We start from the raw sequence: 13,883 nt of genomic DNA on the forward strand, positions 1-13,883 counted from the left end.
CTTCAAGTAGTGTCCCATGATGTGAATTTACCACTTTATAGCTACAGCAATGGAAATGGGTTGCATTTCCTTAAACTGGTGCTTTCCCCAGCCCTGTATGGCCATGTATAGTGGGATGTTGTATACAGTCAGCTTTGTGATTTGGAAATGTTTTATTGACACCCACTGAGGGCTGCCTTAGGAGCTTGTAAAGCTTTAAAGCCAGCACAGCAAATGCCTGTAAATGCTCCTACATGGCTGTTTCCCTTTTGCCTGCAGTAGCTGACCCTGCTCTGGGCAGGGGATGGGCTCAGACTGTCCCCAGGGGCAGTCCCAACCTTGACGGCTCCGTGACTCTGGGGGAGCTTTGAGGAAAGCTGCAGTGGCAGACTCATGCTTTGATTGCCTTTCTCTTTCCCTCTGTGTCTCTTGTAGGCAAAAAGAGCTCTCAGAAAAAGAAGGAAGCTGGAGAAGGAGACAAAGCAGTTGATTAAACAAGAGGAGCTGAAGAGGCTTCACAAAGCACAGGTGAAAATGCAGCTCACAGATGTCCCCTTTGTCCCCAGGAGTGACTCGTGAGGATGGGGGGACCCAAAAGGGGCTCTGCAGCTCCCCTCACTCCTCAGCATGGCTCACTGCCCTCTGTGCTGAAATCCCCCAGCCAGCAGCAGCAGGAAGGTGCCTGTGCCAGGGCCCTGCATCTCCCTGGGGGACAAACCCATGTCAGTCCCTGGGGATCACCATAATTGGCATCATAATTTTGTAGATGTGCACGAAGAACAAGAGAGAATAGTGACTGGGGGAACTGAAGAGGGAAAGAGATAGAAAGGGGAAATAACATCAACGCTGTAGAATGTAAGAAACTCAGCCATTACCTCTGTGCATTACAGGAGGATACAAAAATACAGTGATGGCTTTTGTTCTCTCCCTGCTACAACAACGAAAGTGAATCATTTTTTCCCCTTAATGACAGAAAGCTACTTCATTTTATACAGGCCCTGCTATTCAGAAAATGCTAGGAAAGCTCTGGACTCTACTGATGTGTGATTATTTCCAATTACAGTTTAAGATTTGTAAATGCACTTCTGCACAATTTGATCTCAGATGTATCCTGCTCAATACATGGGAAGAGAAGCTATGTTTTAGTTTTTTATCTGAGGATTATAAATGATCTCCAGGTAACATTAGATGCATATGTGATACTCCTGTTTTAATGCTTTGTGGAGACAATGAAGTCCAAACTTTTTGAATGATCTTTTGTATTTGTTAGGCTGTTGCTGGGGGCTTGGCTTGGAATGCCCTAACACAGCCTGAAATGGGAACTGCTGAGTATCTGTCTTTGACATTTCAACCTTTTAAGGTGTTTCATGCTTTTTATCCCCACCACACCTCTAAAAGTCTTATTTCAAAGGGAATGGACAATGGATGCAGAAATCCTTCCTGAAGTGCCACTGAATTGTCACAGCTATTAGACCCTTTTCTTTCTGGGTCAAAAGCTGGTGAAATATGAAAGCAAACCAAACAAAATCCCATGGATAAAAAAATAGCAAGCAGAGCTTTCCAGCTGTAAACCTTCCCTATTTATATGAGCTTTACTAATGTGATATCTCAGAATATATGTCTCTGAATATGAAAGTATTGACTTTTTATACCTTGAGAGACACAGAAACATTATGATGTCTTTTTTTACAATGGGAGAGCTAAAACTCAGAACAAACTGAGGTTCTTTTGGTGCCTGTGATACTTACATAAAGTTGTGATAGACACCTAGTGGCATATTTAAATTGTTTAGGTGCCTGGTGCACTCAATGAGTTGGCAGGAGCCACAACTCCTCCGAGGCCTTTCCAAGCTGTTTCTCTGGGAACTGACACCATCTTCTGTCTCTGAATTTTGAAGCTGTGTCTGTAGCTTTTCTATCATTGCATTTTTGCAGGCAATCCAGCGCCAGCTAGAAGAGCTGGAGGAAAGACAAAGAACTTTGGAGATTTTTGGTGTCGAACTGGAGAGAGAACTGAGAGGAGAAGCAGGTACACAAAGCAGTTTGCTTGTTTAGTGGTGGGATTTTTAACCTGTTCCAAAACACAGGGTTTTAATGGTTGTCATGGAAATAGTTTGGTGCAAAATCTAAAAAGGAGCAATAACTGGCATGACAAAAATGATTGGTAAACCTTTTCCTCAAACTCTCGGTTAGCTCAAGCACCTTTACATTGAGTGCCTTAAATTTTCTGTTGGTTATCATAGATTTGGAATTAATGACAATGCTATTGAATGTGAATATACATTTCCCCCAGCACCACCCCCCACACACGCACACTTTTTTTTTTTTAATTTAAGTCCCATCCTGAGCTTAATTTCATCTAGTGGAGGGAACCAGTGAGGTTTCCAGGGGCTGTATCTCAGTTACCAAGCCAGCAGCAGCCCGTGCCTAGTAACAGAGTCTTTAATGACTTTCCTGGAGTGTGAAATGCCATTAATATGATTAGAGCCAGTGGCCATGCTATAGCAACAGCAGCCTGCAGGCACACACACAGACCCCAGCAGCACAGCTCTTCCCCCAGATGATGGCCGGGGTCCCCTCACTGGAGCCAGCGCTGCCCAGCACCCAGGGCTATGGGACCCTGCCCCGGCCCAGCCTTGGCACTGCTGCCCAGCTCACACGGGGTGAAGCACAGGGACAGGACCCCAGGGGCTCCTCCAGGCTCAGAAGGGGATGGGGGTGTGAGCCCTGCCCGTGAGGGGCTTCAGAGGGGGCTGTGGTCTGTGCTGAAGGGACTGACAGCCTGAATGCAAACCTGTTTTTATTTACCTCCACTTTAGAAAACTGAGCCTTGTGTTTTCCTGACAGGCAGTTGCACAACATGGAAAACACAGATATGTTTTGGCACCTGATCTTGTTGTTGTCTTAACCAGGCAATCCAGTCCAATCCCTCCATGCTGGTCTTTTTAATGCCATATTTCATAGCAGCTCTCACCCCTATTCTGAACACTGATCAGTTCAGCAAGAGAGCATTCGCCCAACCTTTCATATTTGTTAACTAATTTCCTAGAATTGACTGTGTCAGCCTATTCCAAACTTTATTTAAAAATTTATCACCTATTTTTCTTAAATGAAATCATAACGCTTTATCAAACAGCACCCCACTTACTGTCTGTGAGACAGTCTGCTAAAAAGGCTGTGAGAATTATAGAGTTAGCTTTTTTCTTCTGATTTTTGTAAAGGTGGTTGTTTTTTGTAAACCTCAAAAATATAGAGGGACAAGAAGCTTCTAGCTCTCGGGATAGACACAGAATACCAGGATAAATGGCCTAGAGCCACTTCTTGTTGTTGCTGTTTTGACAATCGCATTTCCTAAAGAAGGCTGCCTGCCAAGAGATCGATGCTTCTCATTCTCTTACCATCCCTGGTAATTGGATTGCCCTCATTAAGGTGAAAGTACTGTTTTTTTCTCCCTGTTGATTGTTTGTGTGTAGGTGGCCAGTTACAAATAGGGCAGATACTGAAAGGTAGGATGTTCCTGTCTCTCAATAAGTCTTCTGGTGCAAAAGCACGAAGCCATGAGCTCCCCAGACAAAATGTGAGTGCTTTAAATTGCTCACAATAACATATGTGTAATGATGCAGGAACTGCTGGCTTTAATATTCTGTTCAAGCTTCCTAAAAATAAAGAGCATTACTTTTTAATGAATGACCAGTGTTTATTAGGTTAAGTTGTATTTAAGCAGGTCTGCGCTTATGCAATTCAAGTGATTTAATAGGTATTATTAAAGTAATTAGAAAACGATCACAGTTCAGCAATAATATTGAGCTGCAAAGGTTGTGAATAACCAAATTTAGAGGCAGGCCTGCAAACAGCAGTTTGCAGTGACATTTACGCAACTCTCCTCTAATAATTCTGCAAGCCTGGGATGAATGGCCTCTTTGTTAGGGGGAGTTATTCATTAGCTCCTCAACTGAATTAGAAGAGAACATGCGTGGGTGCTAAACAACTGCCATGAAGACTGATGAGCAAAATGAGGTTTTGATGATCTTGTAATTGTAGTGACAATAATTCATGCATTAGGGAAAAAACCACAACCCCCCAAAAAAACACCCCAAAAAAATGAGAAGAAATAATATCAGTCCTATGAATAATTTTTCATGCTTGTTATTTCCTTTATTCTGCTTCAAAATACCAAATAATAAGTCACTGATGTACCATTGCTTTGTTTTCCACTGACATTTGTGAAGGCTTATGGAGAGCTTCTGCCTACAAGAAAATACAGAAATAAAAATCTCAAAACACGTTTTCCACTAAAATTAGCATAAGGGCTCAGTTGACTAAACAAGTCATGAACAATGATGGTAAAGAAGAAAACCTACGTTGAGAGAACATTAGGAAATGTCTCCGTGCTTTGGAAGGTGAATAAATATCTGCACGTGTTGGAGGTAGTTTTTGATTTCACAAAAAACATATCCGAGGTGTCTCGGAATTTTCAACAGAGTCAAAAGAAATCAGTTGCAAGCCTGTAGAAATAAATAATATGAGGTTTAACTGTACCTGAAAAGGTGCAAACTGGCCAAGATCCCTTTACTGTGTGATGACTGTAAGAAGGGACAGTGAAGCATCCATCTGAGAAGGTTCTGGTTTTGAGAGGAATGTTCAGTAACTACTCCTCCACAGCCTATACAATTCCCTCAAAAGTGATGAAAATAGAAATGCCTATGATATAATTAGAAGAATGTCTGACTTTCAAATGGATCTCAGTCAGGCGACTCTCGGGTAAACCAGGAGGACAGGTTTGCTTTAGCAATGCTCTAGGGAAAAGCCAAGATGGCTCACAAAACAAACTCATAAACTGTTTTCCCTCTAACCTATTAAAGAACATCTGTCAAACTGCATCATCCCAAATGCTTCTTTGGTTTGTTCTGCCCTTGGAAGGCATCGAGCATTCCATCAGACTTAAATAAATAAGTATTTAAATTGCTAGTAACAAACACTTGAAAAGCTCAGGGAAAAAATGCCACAGGGAACACTTAGGGGCATTCTGTGGGATGGAGGAGGAGGCAAAACAAGGGCTACTTTTATTGCATCTTTTTGTGGATTTTATGAAAATGAATGTTTTTGCAAACTGCATTATCTTTGCTTACCTCAATCAAGCAACAATACACAGTCTTTTATTAGAGACACAGAGTTTCTAAAGTGTAAAGGGGAAAGGTTAAAAGAAGGAATATTTTTACCTAAACAAGGAAACAACAGAAACAGAACAGTAACCTTTTGTGTCTGTGCTGCACTTATGCATAACAGCAATTGCAGTGTTTTTACTGGCAGTAAAATAGATCAAATTTTGATGATGCCACCATTTCTTATGGTGGTGTTCAAAGATCTAAGGCTCTGAACACTAATGCTGCATCCCTGAATGGGACTGGTGAGAAATTGGCATGTTCCAGCAAGGAGCACTCCTGCACTCACTCTGGGAAGACACTTTCTATCACCACTTGCTGACATGGAAGATCCCACAGGAACACATCCATTACTGCCAAGTTTTAATGGGATCAGGAAGGAATTGAAGAGAGATTGTTCTGCCTTCTCCTACTGTTTATCCTTCTGTTTCATGGTAATTTCCAGTTGGGGCCAAGTCCTGATGACAGCTGTGGACCTGCACCCCTGCCACGTGACTGCTGTCCTTGGTGTGGGGGCCATGTCCCTCCTCCAGGCTGGCAGGAGGTGACCTGGGCTCCCTGGATGATGGTGTCTGGTGAGGGCATGCAAAGGTGACCCCAAACACCCAGCAATTCCCCTTGGCTAAAGGGCTAAAGGGCTTCATTGGGTGATATCATTGCTGCCCCAAGGAGGGGGGGCTTTAAACTGCTGCTTTGGAGGGGAGGCAAGCCCTGGCTCTGAGTGAGGGCAGATGAAGCTGTAGAGACAAGAGGGTAACCTGTTGAAGCACATTTCAAAATGACAACAGAAAGGCATCAGCAACACTGCTGAACTGCCCGGGACTCTGGCTGCCTCTCTAATCCAGCTTAATGATACTCCTGCAATTGGTGTCTCTGGAGCTTTAACCAGAGACCTTTCAGGTTGTTTCAGTGCTCTCAGTCATATAAAGTAAAGGCACAGTCCCTCTTAAAGTAGAAGAAATCATATAAGCTTCCATCCACAGAAAATAGCCAGGCTGGTTTTAGGGTGGGGATTTTATTCTTGGTTATCTAGCATTGTGACTCAGTGAGGACTGAGGAGGACAGAGCTTGTTTCCCCACCTGCTGGCAGTACACCTTTTTCTTCACCCTAAATCTGGCTATTTCTGCTTCCATGTGTGGTGGGGAGTGCAAATGCCATGGGCTGGGGCAGGAGCACGGGGTGGCTGTTGGCTTCCTGCTTCTGAAGGTGCCAGTGTGTCACTTGGACTGTAGCCTCAGCCTGGAGCAGTGTCAGATATTTGCCTCCTACGAGTGATCACCATTCTGTGGCAGCAGGCAGGAACGGGCAGAACAGATGTGGGAGGTGTGCTGGCAGTGCCATCAGTGTTGCTGTAATTCTGCATCAAAGGGAGATGGGGTGGCTTTGTTTTGTGAAAAAGTGAATGGAAAATGTGAAGTCATGAGGATGTTAAAAAGGACAGCAAGGAAAAGAAATACACATGTGCTCTGACTTGCCGTTTGAAAACACCCAGGGGTTCTTCATTGCCTAAGAGTTTTATTCAGATGGTATTTTAGGAGAGTAAAGGTCCTTACCCAATGAAAGAGATCCACCCTTTTCTACAGCAAGGCAGAGTCAAGCTGTGAGCTCTTTGGGAGAAAGGCTGTCTATCAGTGATGCCCTGGCCCAAAGTGTTATAAAACCACCCAGTTATCATAGATTTGTCATTCAAAGCAGATGCAGATTTTGAGGCCAGTTGACAAGTGAAGGGAAATTTGCAGAGGATTTGGTGGTTTGTCTGATGTCCACTGGAAGCAGGGGTTAAGCTGCCAGTGTGTACATCCTGAAGGCTGATGGTGTTAATGGAACATCCACTAAGACACAGTTCAGCTCTGAAGCCCAGTTTCAAAGAAGAGTCTGTCTTACCACAGGCAGAGCTAAGAGACAGAAATAGTGCCCAATATGTGATTATTTGAAAGGAAAAACTTCAGGGCAAAAGTGTTTTAAAATCCAATGCAATCCAATGCAGCTGCAATAAGCCACAACTGTCAACCAAAAATAGATAAAAATGTCATACCTGATGTACTCAGCCATTGCTGGGGTAAGTCACACCAAAACCATCTCCATTTGAAGTCATGTAGGCTGAGGAGGACTATTGAAGAACTTTGTTGGCAAAAGCATTGGAAGGAAAGCTGGTGAAGCACACTAAAGTCTCCTATTTCACACAGATTCAGGCACAAAGGATGAAAATCAGATGCTACATGAATGGTTTGAGCTGGTCATGGAGAAGAATAAATTAATGCGCTATGAGTCTGAGCTCCTGATTATGTAAGTAAGAACAAGCGTAAGTATTAAAGATGGGAGGGGACAGGGAAAAGATGTACTCCCAACTCACAATACACCTGAACACCTTGCTGTGGGCTGCATTTGAGACAGCTGAGGAATAAAATCCAGAGTAGCTACAGCCTGTTTTGAACATAGATTTGCAGCTGAGGCCTCCTCATCCTTCCCTCTCACAGTGGCGCAAACATTTAAATTCTCTATGATGCTCTGAACCAATATTGGTTCATACTCTGTATGAATTGGCTCAATGTGGCTCAGAGATGCTCTGCCTTCACATAATGTGGGTCTAATGAACAACTTCTCCTGGGAAGGAAAACAGTCTGAGAATTCATCTGTTTTTATTGGACATAGGAAAAAAAGACCTAGAAATTCACTACAACCATGAAATAAGCAGATACACCAACACAAGAAGCAAATAAAACCCAGCTCAGCTGCCACTGTTGTGGCTGATGGAAGCCATGTTTGCTGTAGCTCCCTTTCCTTGCCTCCCTGCAGACACACTCAGGACAGACAGACTCTCAGCTATTTTCTCCACACTCATGGGCAACGTGGGAAGGCAATGGGAGCCTCAGCAGTCCTCACTCCCCGCTGGGTTTCCCACCTGTGCAGGCTGCTCATTGCCATTTATCATTTCCATATTGCCAGCCCTGGGCTCCAGCTGCACCCCAGTCTCTCCCCAGCTGTGCTGGTGCTGCTGGGGCTGACCCTTTCTTGCCCCTCTCCTGGGTGCTGTGGCAGCAATGCTTCCTTCTCACACTGTGTGAGAGTTAAAAAGGCAACAGTGGGCTGCTTCTAGCACTGCAGGACACAAAATGTTGTTGTCTGGATGTGTTCATGTGTGGATTCCTTTGCCTCAGGAGCTGCTCCTGTGCAGAGGCCCTGGTGAGGCCCTTCATGTGTGGGTTCAGCCCCTTGCAGAATTACAATGTGGGTGCCACCAGCAAAGCACAGATGGTTCAAAGCCTTAAGCTTTGCTGTTTATGGGGGAGTTTAACCCCATACATAATGTAAGAGGTGGCAGTGGTACTCCTGGAGCTGCTCTGGAGATGTTGGCACAGGCAAACCTTTTAGCTTTGGTAGCCCATGAGGAGAAAATACCAGATGAACAGAACACAGAATCTCATAACTGAAATCATGCTAACATATATGTCTTCATTGAAAAAAGCTGCTTCTTTAACATACTTTTTGCTGCACCCAGAGCCCAAGAGCTAGAGTTGGAGGACCACCAAAGCAGGCTGGAACAAAAGCTGAGAGAGAAGATGGCCATTGATGGTAAGTCAGAGGGGACAGTGTGCTGCAGCCCACAGGGACAGACTGTGCCAACCCTGTTTGCTCCAAAAAGGGTGGCTGAGGCTCCTGTGCTCCCTCTGAGCACAGCTCAGCCAGCAAAATGTGAGATCTTCTCATCTGGCTCCTGGTGAAGACAGCGGAGCTGACCTGCCCAGTCCTACACTGCACTGCAGGGGTAATTGCACTAATTGTGCTCTCCAGGCCAGCTGATGATGGGCAGCAATGGAAAGTGACTTCTTCTGTCACCTGAGCAGAAGAGGTTGTCTGCTCTTATGAAGCATTGCTGGGCACCACAGTGTTTTGGGACTGCTTTGAAGTACTTGGGATTACAGCTTGGGCTTGTCCTTTCATTTGGCATTTGAAAAGGAGCATGGGGAGGAGCAATGCAGGGAGAAGAGTGGTTCCATAGTACTGAGTACCCCAAAATATCCTGTTGTGCTCTAGGCATGTGGATTGCAAGTGATGGCAGGTTTCAGTACATTTTCTGAAAAATGCCTTCCATTTCCTTACAGGTACTACATTTCATGTAGGGATTTTTACCTTATGAGCTAAATTTAAACTACAGCTTAATTGCTTCTATAATTAAGTAATGCTTTTCCTATCCCTTCCAGTCTAAATTTTGTACCAGATCTACTATAGACTCTAGGAATCCTAATGATCAACTTCAAATGGCCCAAATCCAGGAGAAAATTCTCCTGAGCTGTAAGTCTAACAATACTAACTGCTATCGACTACATTTGTCATTGAGAATAATGTTAATTCAAGCTGTGCACTAACAGTTAAAATGCAAAAAGTGATCTGGTTCTTAACCTCTTTTTTGTGACCTTTTAGACAGCCTTAAAGATGAGATGGATCTGAACGAGGAGGATGAAATTTTTACTGAGATGATGAAAGTGGTTGAAGAAAGGGACAGACTCGTCTGTGCCTTAGAAGAGCAGAGAGTGAAAGAAAGAGCAGAAGACCAGCACTTTGAAAGCCTTATTTTATCTACAGGTTATCAGCTGAGCAGGATTTAAACAGCCACATGCAAATAAACATCCTTTCAGCAGTATTCCCTATCACGGAGGTACACTCTTCTGGAAAATGAAGGAATTCAAATTTGAAATCAACTTATTTGGGAAGCACATCATTTTGTTATCAAAAGCTTTAAAGCAGGTTTTTGCTCAGACCAGAGACAGTCATTGCACTGTCAGCTCAAAGGATCCCTGGGATCCAGATTTGGACTGAATGTGCCTGTCTGACAGGCACCAGGGTCTGTGAAAGGGAAATCAGAGCTCCATTATTCTCTTGGAATTTTATTTTAATGCTGAGAGTAGAGTTTCTGAGGAACATGATGACATCATTTAGTATTTCTGAGACAGCCTTACTTTCCATCTGTTTGTCTGAATCTCTGTGTGGCTTTGTTAATATTTTGGCACAGCCAAGCCATGGTCGACTATAGAAAAGTCAGAAAACAAGCATCTCATAAAAATAGGGTAAGTCTTTATTTCTGGTGGAGGAAGAGTCATTTGACTAATAACTACATATGAGCACTTAATAAAACTACTGTAAATGCAATGCCAGAAATTAATTTTTCAGGTATTTATAAGTTTTATTGCACTGTGTATTTTTGAACAAGAAGTTAAAGCATTATTAAATCCCTGCATTTTGTAAAGTGGTAAGGGTTTATCAAAGGGGTGACTATCCTTACAGCTGTTACGTGCACAAAAAAGTTTCTGTATATCAGAGACTAAAGTCTTTAAAATCAGAAAAAATGATAATTTAAAAACAGTAATTCAGACCCAATTGGACTATAGGGCAGACTTTACTAGGGCATACTTTAAAATTTCTTCACAAAGTACATCACAAATGTTATTGCTGGGTGTAATAAATGGTATAGTAGTTAAAGACAACCATCCCATAAAAGGACTGCAAAAAATGTTGAGTTTTTAGTATCAACATTTGATAGAAAATATTGTGAGTGTATTTCAATTACATTTATCCTGCTGCTTGAGAATATATGCATATTTTTTGCTTAAAGGGACCATCTTCTATCTTTTTTGTACATGCATTTGTAGATATTGGCAAAAAAGCATGCAGATATTCTCCTAATTTAAGGAACTTCTTAAATCTGAGATAATTCTGCCAATTTAAGATTGGTAATATTCCCAACTGTGTGTGTGATACACTAGATTTTCAAACTGGAAAAAACAAGGGGAAACTGAAAGCTGTTTTTTGAATATCATTTTACCTCGTGCTCTGAGAAGATTTGATGTTCTCATTATTTTGTGAATGGTGCTAATTTGCAGCATTTGCCTGTGGAACAGCCAAAGATAGAAGCATTCCTATTAAAAAAGCTTCAAAAACCTCTTGGTGAGTACTGGTAAAGTAACAGACACACTGGATCCTGTCACAATAATTTCTGAGTTATCTTTAGGGTTGGTTTGGTTTTGTTTTTGTTTTTCCTTCTGTATTGCAAGAAATTTGAAATACTCTTTCTAAAGGTAAGAACAAGTTTTTGCTATTGGTCACACATAAATAATATACCTCTGTTGGTGCAAGCTTTATACTATTGCTCTGCAATATTTATTTATATCTATTTATTAGACTGTTTAGAGAGGGTAAGAGTGTCTGGTTGTATCTTACAGTTTGGATGTTGTCTCTGATTTTGATTGAAAAATGTGTATTTCTAACATGTGTGTACAGCAAAACTGTGCATTGTAGAGTAGACAGCTTTATAGGTTTGGTACATAATTAGCAATAAAATATTAATTAGGATTTTAAACAGTGTTCTCAGTGACCGTAACTTGAAGGGATACCATTAAAACACAGCATTCAGGGTTTTAACATACAATTTGTCTTCCATGACAGTGAAAAGACATGGAAGAAATCCTTAAATGTGTTCCAAAATAACCACCAGACTTTTTCCCCACTCTCATTCATAGGCTAAGCACACCTGATCTTCAGATGACATTTTTACTGAGATGGATTGCAGTGGTTGATTCTTTAAACTAGCTCTGTTACTTAAGGCTGACACAAAGTAGGAGAGGCAGAGCAGCAATAAATATTTTCATTTTCTCTGTTGAGATCTGCTGGTATTTCCAGTTTGGTGGAGAAAATATTTGGGTTTCATCACTGTCCCCAGTCCTCCGTCACGCAGTCCTGTAGAAAAAGACAGTCTAGGAAATGTCATAGTTTTCTGTGAAAATCATAATGATTTCAAGGTATTTTTAAAAAGTTTGAAAGCAAAATTCTTAGAGCTTTGCAAAGGAGAAGAATTCTGCAGAAATCTCCAGTTATGTCAAAGACTGGTTTTCTCACCTCACTTTTACAATTAAGTAGTCCCATTCACATTAGTCTTGCTGTTGCAAATATGCCCTGGGATTTCAGTTTACAGTAGATAGACACCTGTTCAGCTATAAAACCAAACTCCAAAGGGTGCTTTCCCTTGAGCTTCAAAGATTTGCACTCTTGAGAGTATCAGAGTCTACAGAAGCTGAGGGCCATCAGAACTTTATGGACATCAAAAACATTCTTTGCTAAAGAAGCACTTTTCTGAAGGCCCTATGGTGGTTACACATGTTCCACCCAGAACTGTCTGCTCTTGGGTGGAAAAACCTGTCAGGCTACTGCTGCCCTGCCTGATATTAAGTACCTCACAAGATTAGATCCAAAAATAAACAGTGCAAGGGATTTAGAAAATCATAAACTCCTAAGTTGTTTAAAGCAGGTCTTTGTGTATTGTGAGAGTAGAGAAGGGGATTAAAAAAAGGAGAAGCCATGTGCACTGTTCTCAGGTCAATTTCATATGGCTGGCTTCTACTAGAAATGTATTTAAGCACTGGTTTGGTTCTCAGTTTTCTTGCTGCTCAATCTTTTCTGTAACGTGGCTCTCTAATTTATAATAGATTTGTTCATTTTTAAGTTGATGGCACTGTCATTTTGGGGTATAATGTGATGTGCTGGAATGTACTGAGTGCGTCTAAACGGGCTGGTTGTGAGAAATTATCTATTTGAAAGAATAAAATTCTGGCTCACTCTTGAAGTCCCCAGATAATTTCCATAGAAATTTCTTTCTACTGACACCTACAGCGCAATAATGTGTGATGAGGACAGATCTTTAGCTAAAGAAATTGAATCATCCTCTGAAGTCATGTACTGGTAAGTAAATCACAGCATCTTGCAGTGCACAAATTCCTTTTGTAGTTCAGAAATAATGACACTCTGAGGGTAGGGGGCATCTCTAACAGAAGAGATTACAAACCCCAGGAGACCAACAACTTCCACACATGCTTACACAGGAATTCACCAGCTGCTTTCCTTGGGCTTGACACACAAATTAGAACAGCTCCTTCAAGACTCAAAGGAAAAGTGTTGATAAAATGGTGATCAAAATCATAATTGCCAATTAATTGTCAATTTTCAAACGGCACTAACTTTCCCTCTATCAGGTCATCTTGTTTTGCTGCTTTCTAGCAGGGGGAGAGTCTTACCAAGACCATGTGCTGCCCAGGGGAGAGAATAGGATAAGCAAGCCTGGGGCCAGCATGATTGTCCCCTGCTCAATGACTCTGGACGGATGGATGGGTCTCTCCTCCTCACAGGACAGATGGACAGCTCTCAGAATCTCTGCTGCTCACAGTGACCCTGAGATGGGTTAGAAAGTCTCTTTCCCCAGCCTGGCGGTTGAAGAAGGAGTCCGAGCTCTTCAGTTCTCATTCTCAAGGTTGTTTATGGTTCCTTATCTATAAAATTCTTTTTCCTGGCCTGCCAAGGTCTGTTCAGCAGGACAGACAGTGGCACTCTGGCCACCCTCGGGCAATGTTATCTTTTTATACTAAAAACTACATGTACATTATTTACCATAACTTCCCAATACCTATCACCTGTGTTAGACACTGAGCTTCTACTCTAAACCAATCCAAAAGTGCCAGCATCATCTGGAACATGGAGGCTAGGAAGAAGAAAGAAGGACAGGGTACACCCAAATTCCTCCATCTTGGGACCCCAAGCCCCCATTCTAAAAACCCAAGAAATCTATTTTTCACCCTGTGACAAACTAACTATTATTCTACTTAAACTCTCTTGACTTGCAATTATTCATATAAAGGTGATGATTTGCTCCAAGGACTAAATCAAAGGCACAGGGGCTTGGGCTCTGTGCCAAGGTCT

The 13,883-nt window shown here is 42.2% G+C and overlaps 1 protein-coding gene across 1 annotated transcript in view; it reads left to right on the plus strand.

Moving 5' to 3' along the window:
- The window catches only part of MICAL2 (microtubule associated monooxygenase, calponin and LIM domain containing 2), a 121,826-nt gene extending 109,118 nt beyond the window's left edge, over nt 1–12,708 (plus strand). The window contains exons 32-36 of the mRNA XM_077179476.1: nt 415–507; nt 1,914–2,007; nt 7,328–7,427; nt 8,641–8,714; nt 9,564–12,708. Of these exons, the coding sequence (XP_077035591.1) occupies nt 415–507; nt 1,914–2,007; nt 7,328–7,427; nt 8,641–8,714; nt 9,564–9,748 (546 nt within the window). The 3' untranslated portion in view covers nt 9,749–12,708. The remainder of the gene's footprint in view (nt 1–414; nt 508–1,913; nt 2,008–7,327; nt 7,428–8,640; nt 8,715–9,563) is intronic.
- The last annotated feature ends 1,175 nt before the right edge of the window (nt 12,709–13,883 follow it).

This window comes from Agelaius phoeniceus, chromosome 6 (assembly GCF_051311805.1).
Source record: "Agelaius phoeniceus isolate bAgePho1 chromosome 6, bAgePho1.hap1, whole genome shotgun sequence".
Lineage (NCBI taxonomy): Eukaryota > Metazoa > Chordata > Aves > Passeriformes > Icteridae > Agelaius > Agelaius phoeniceus.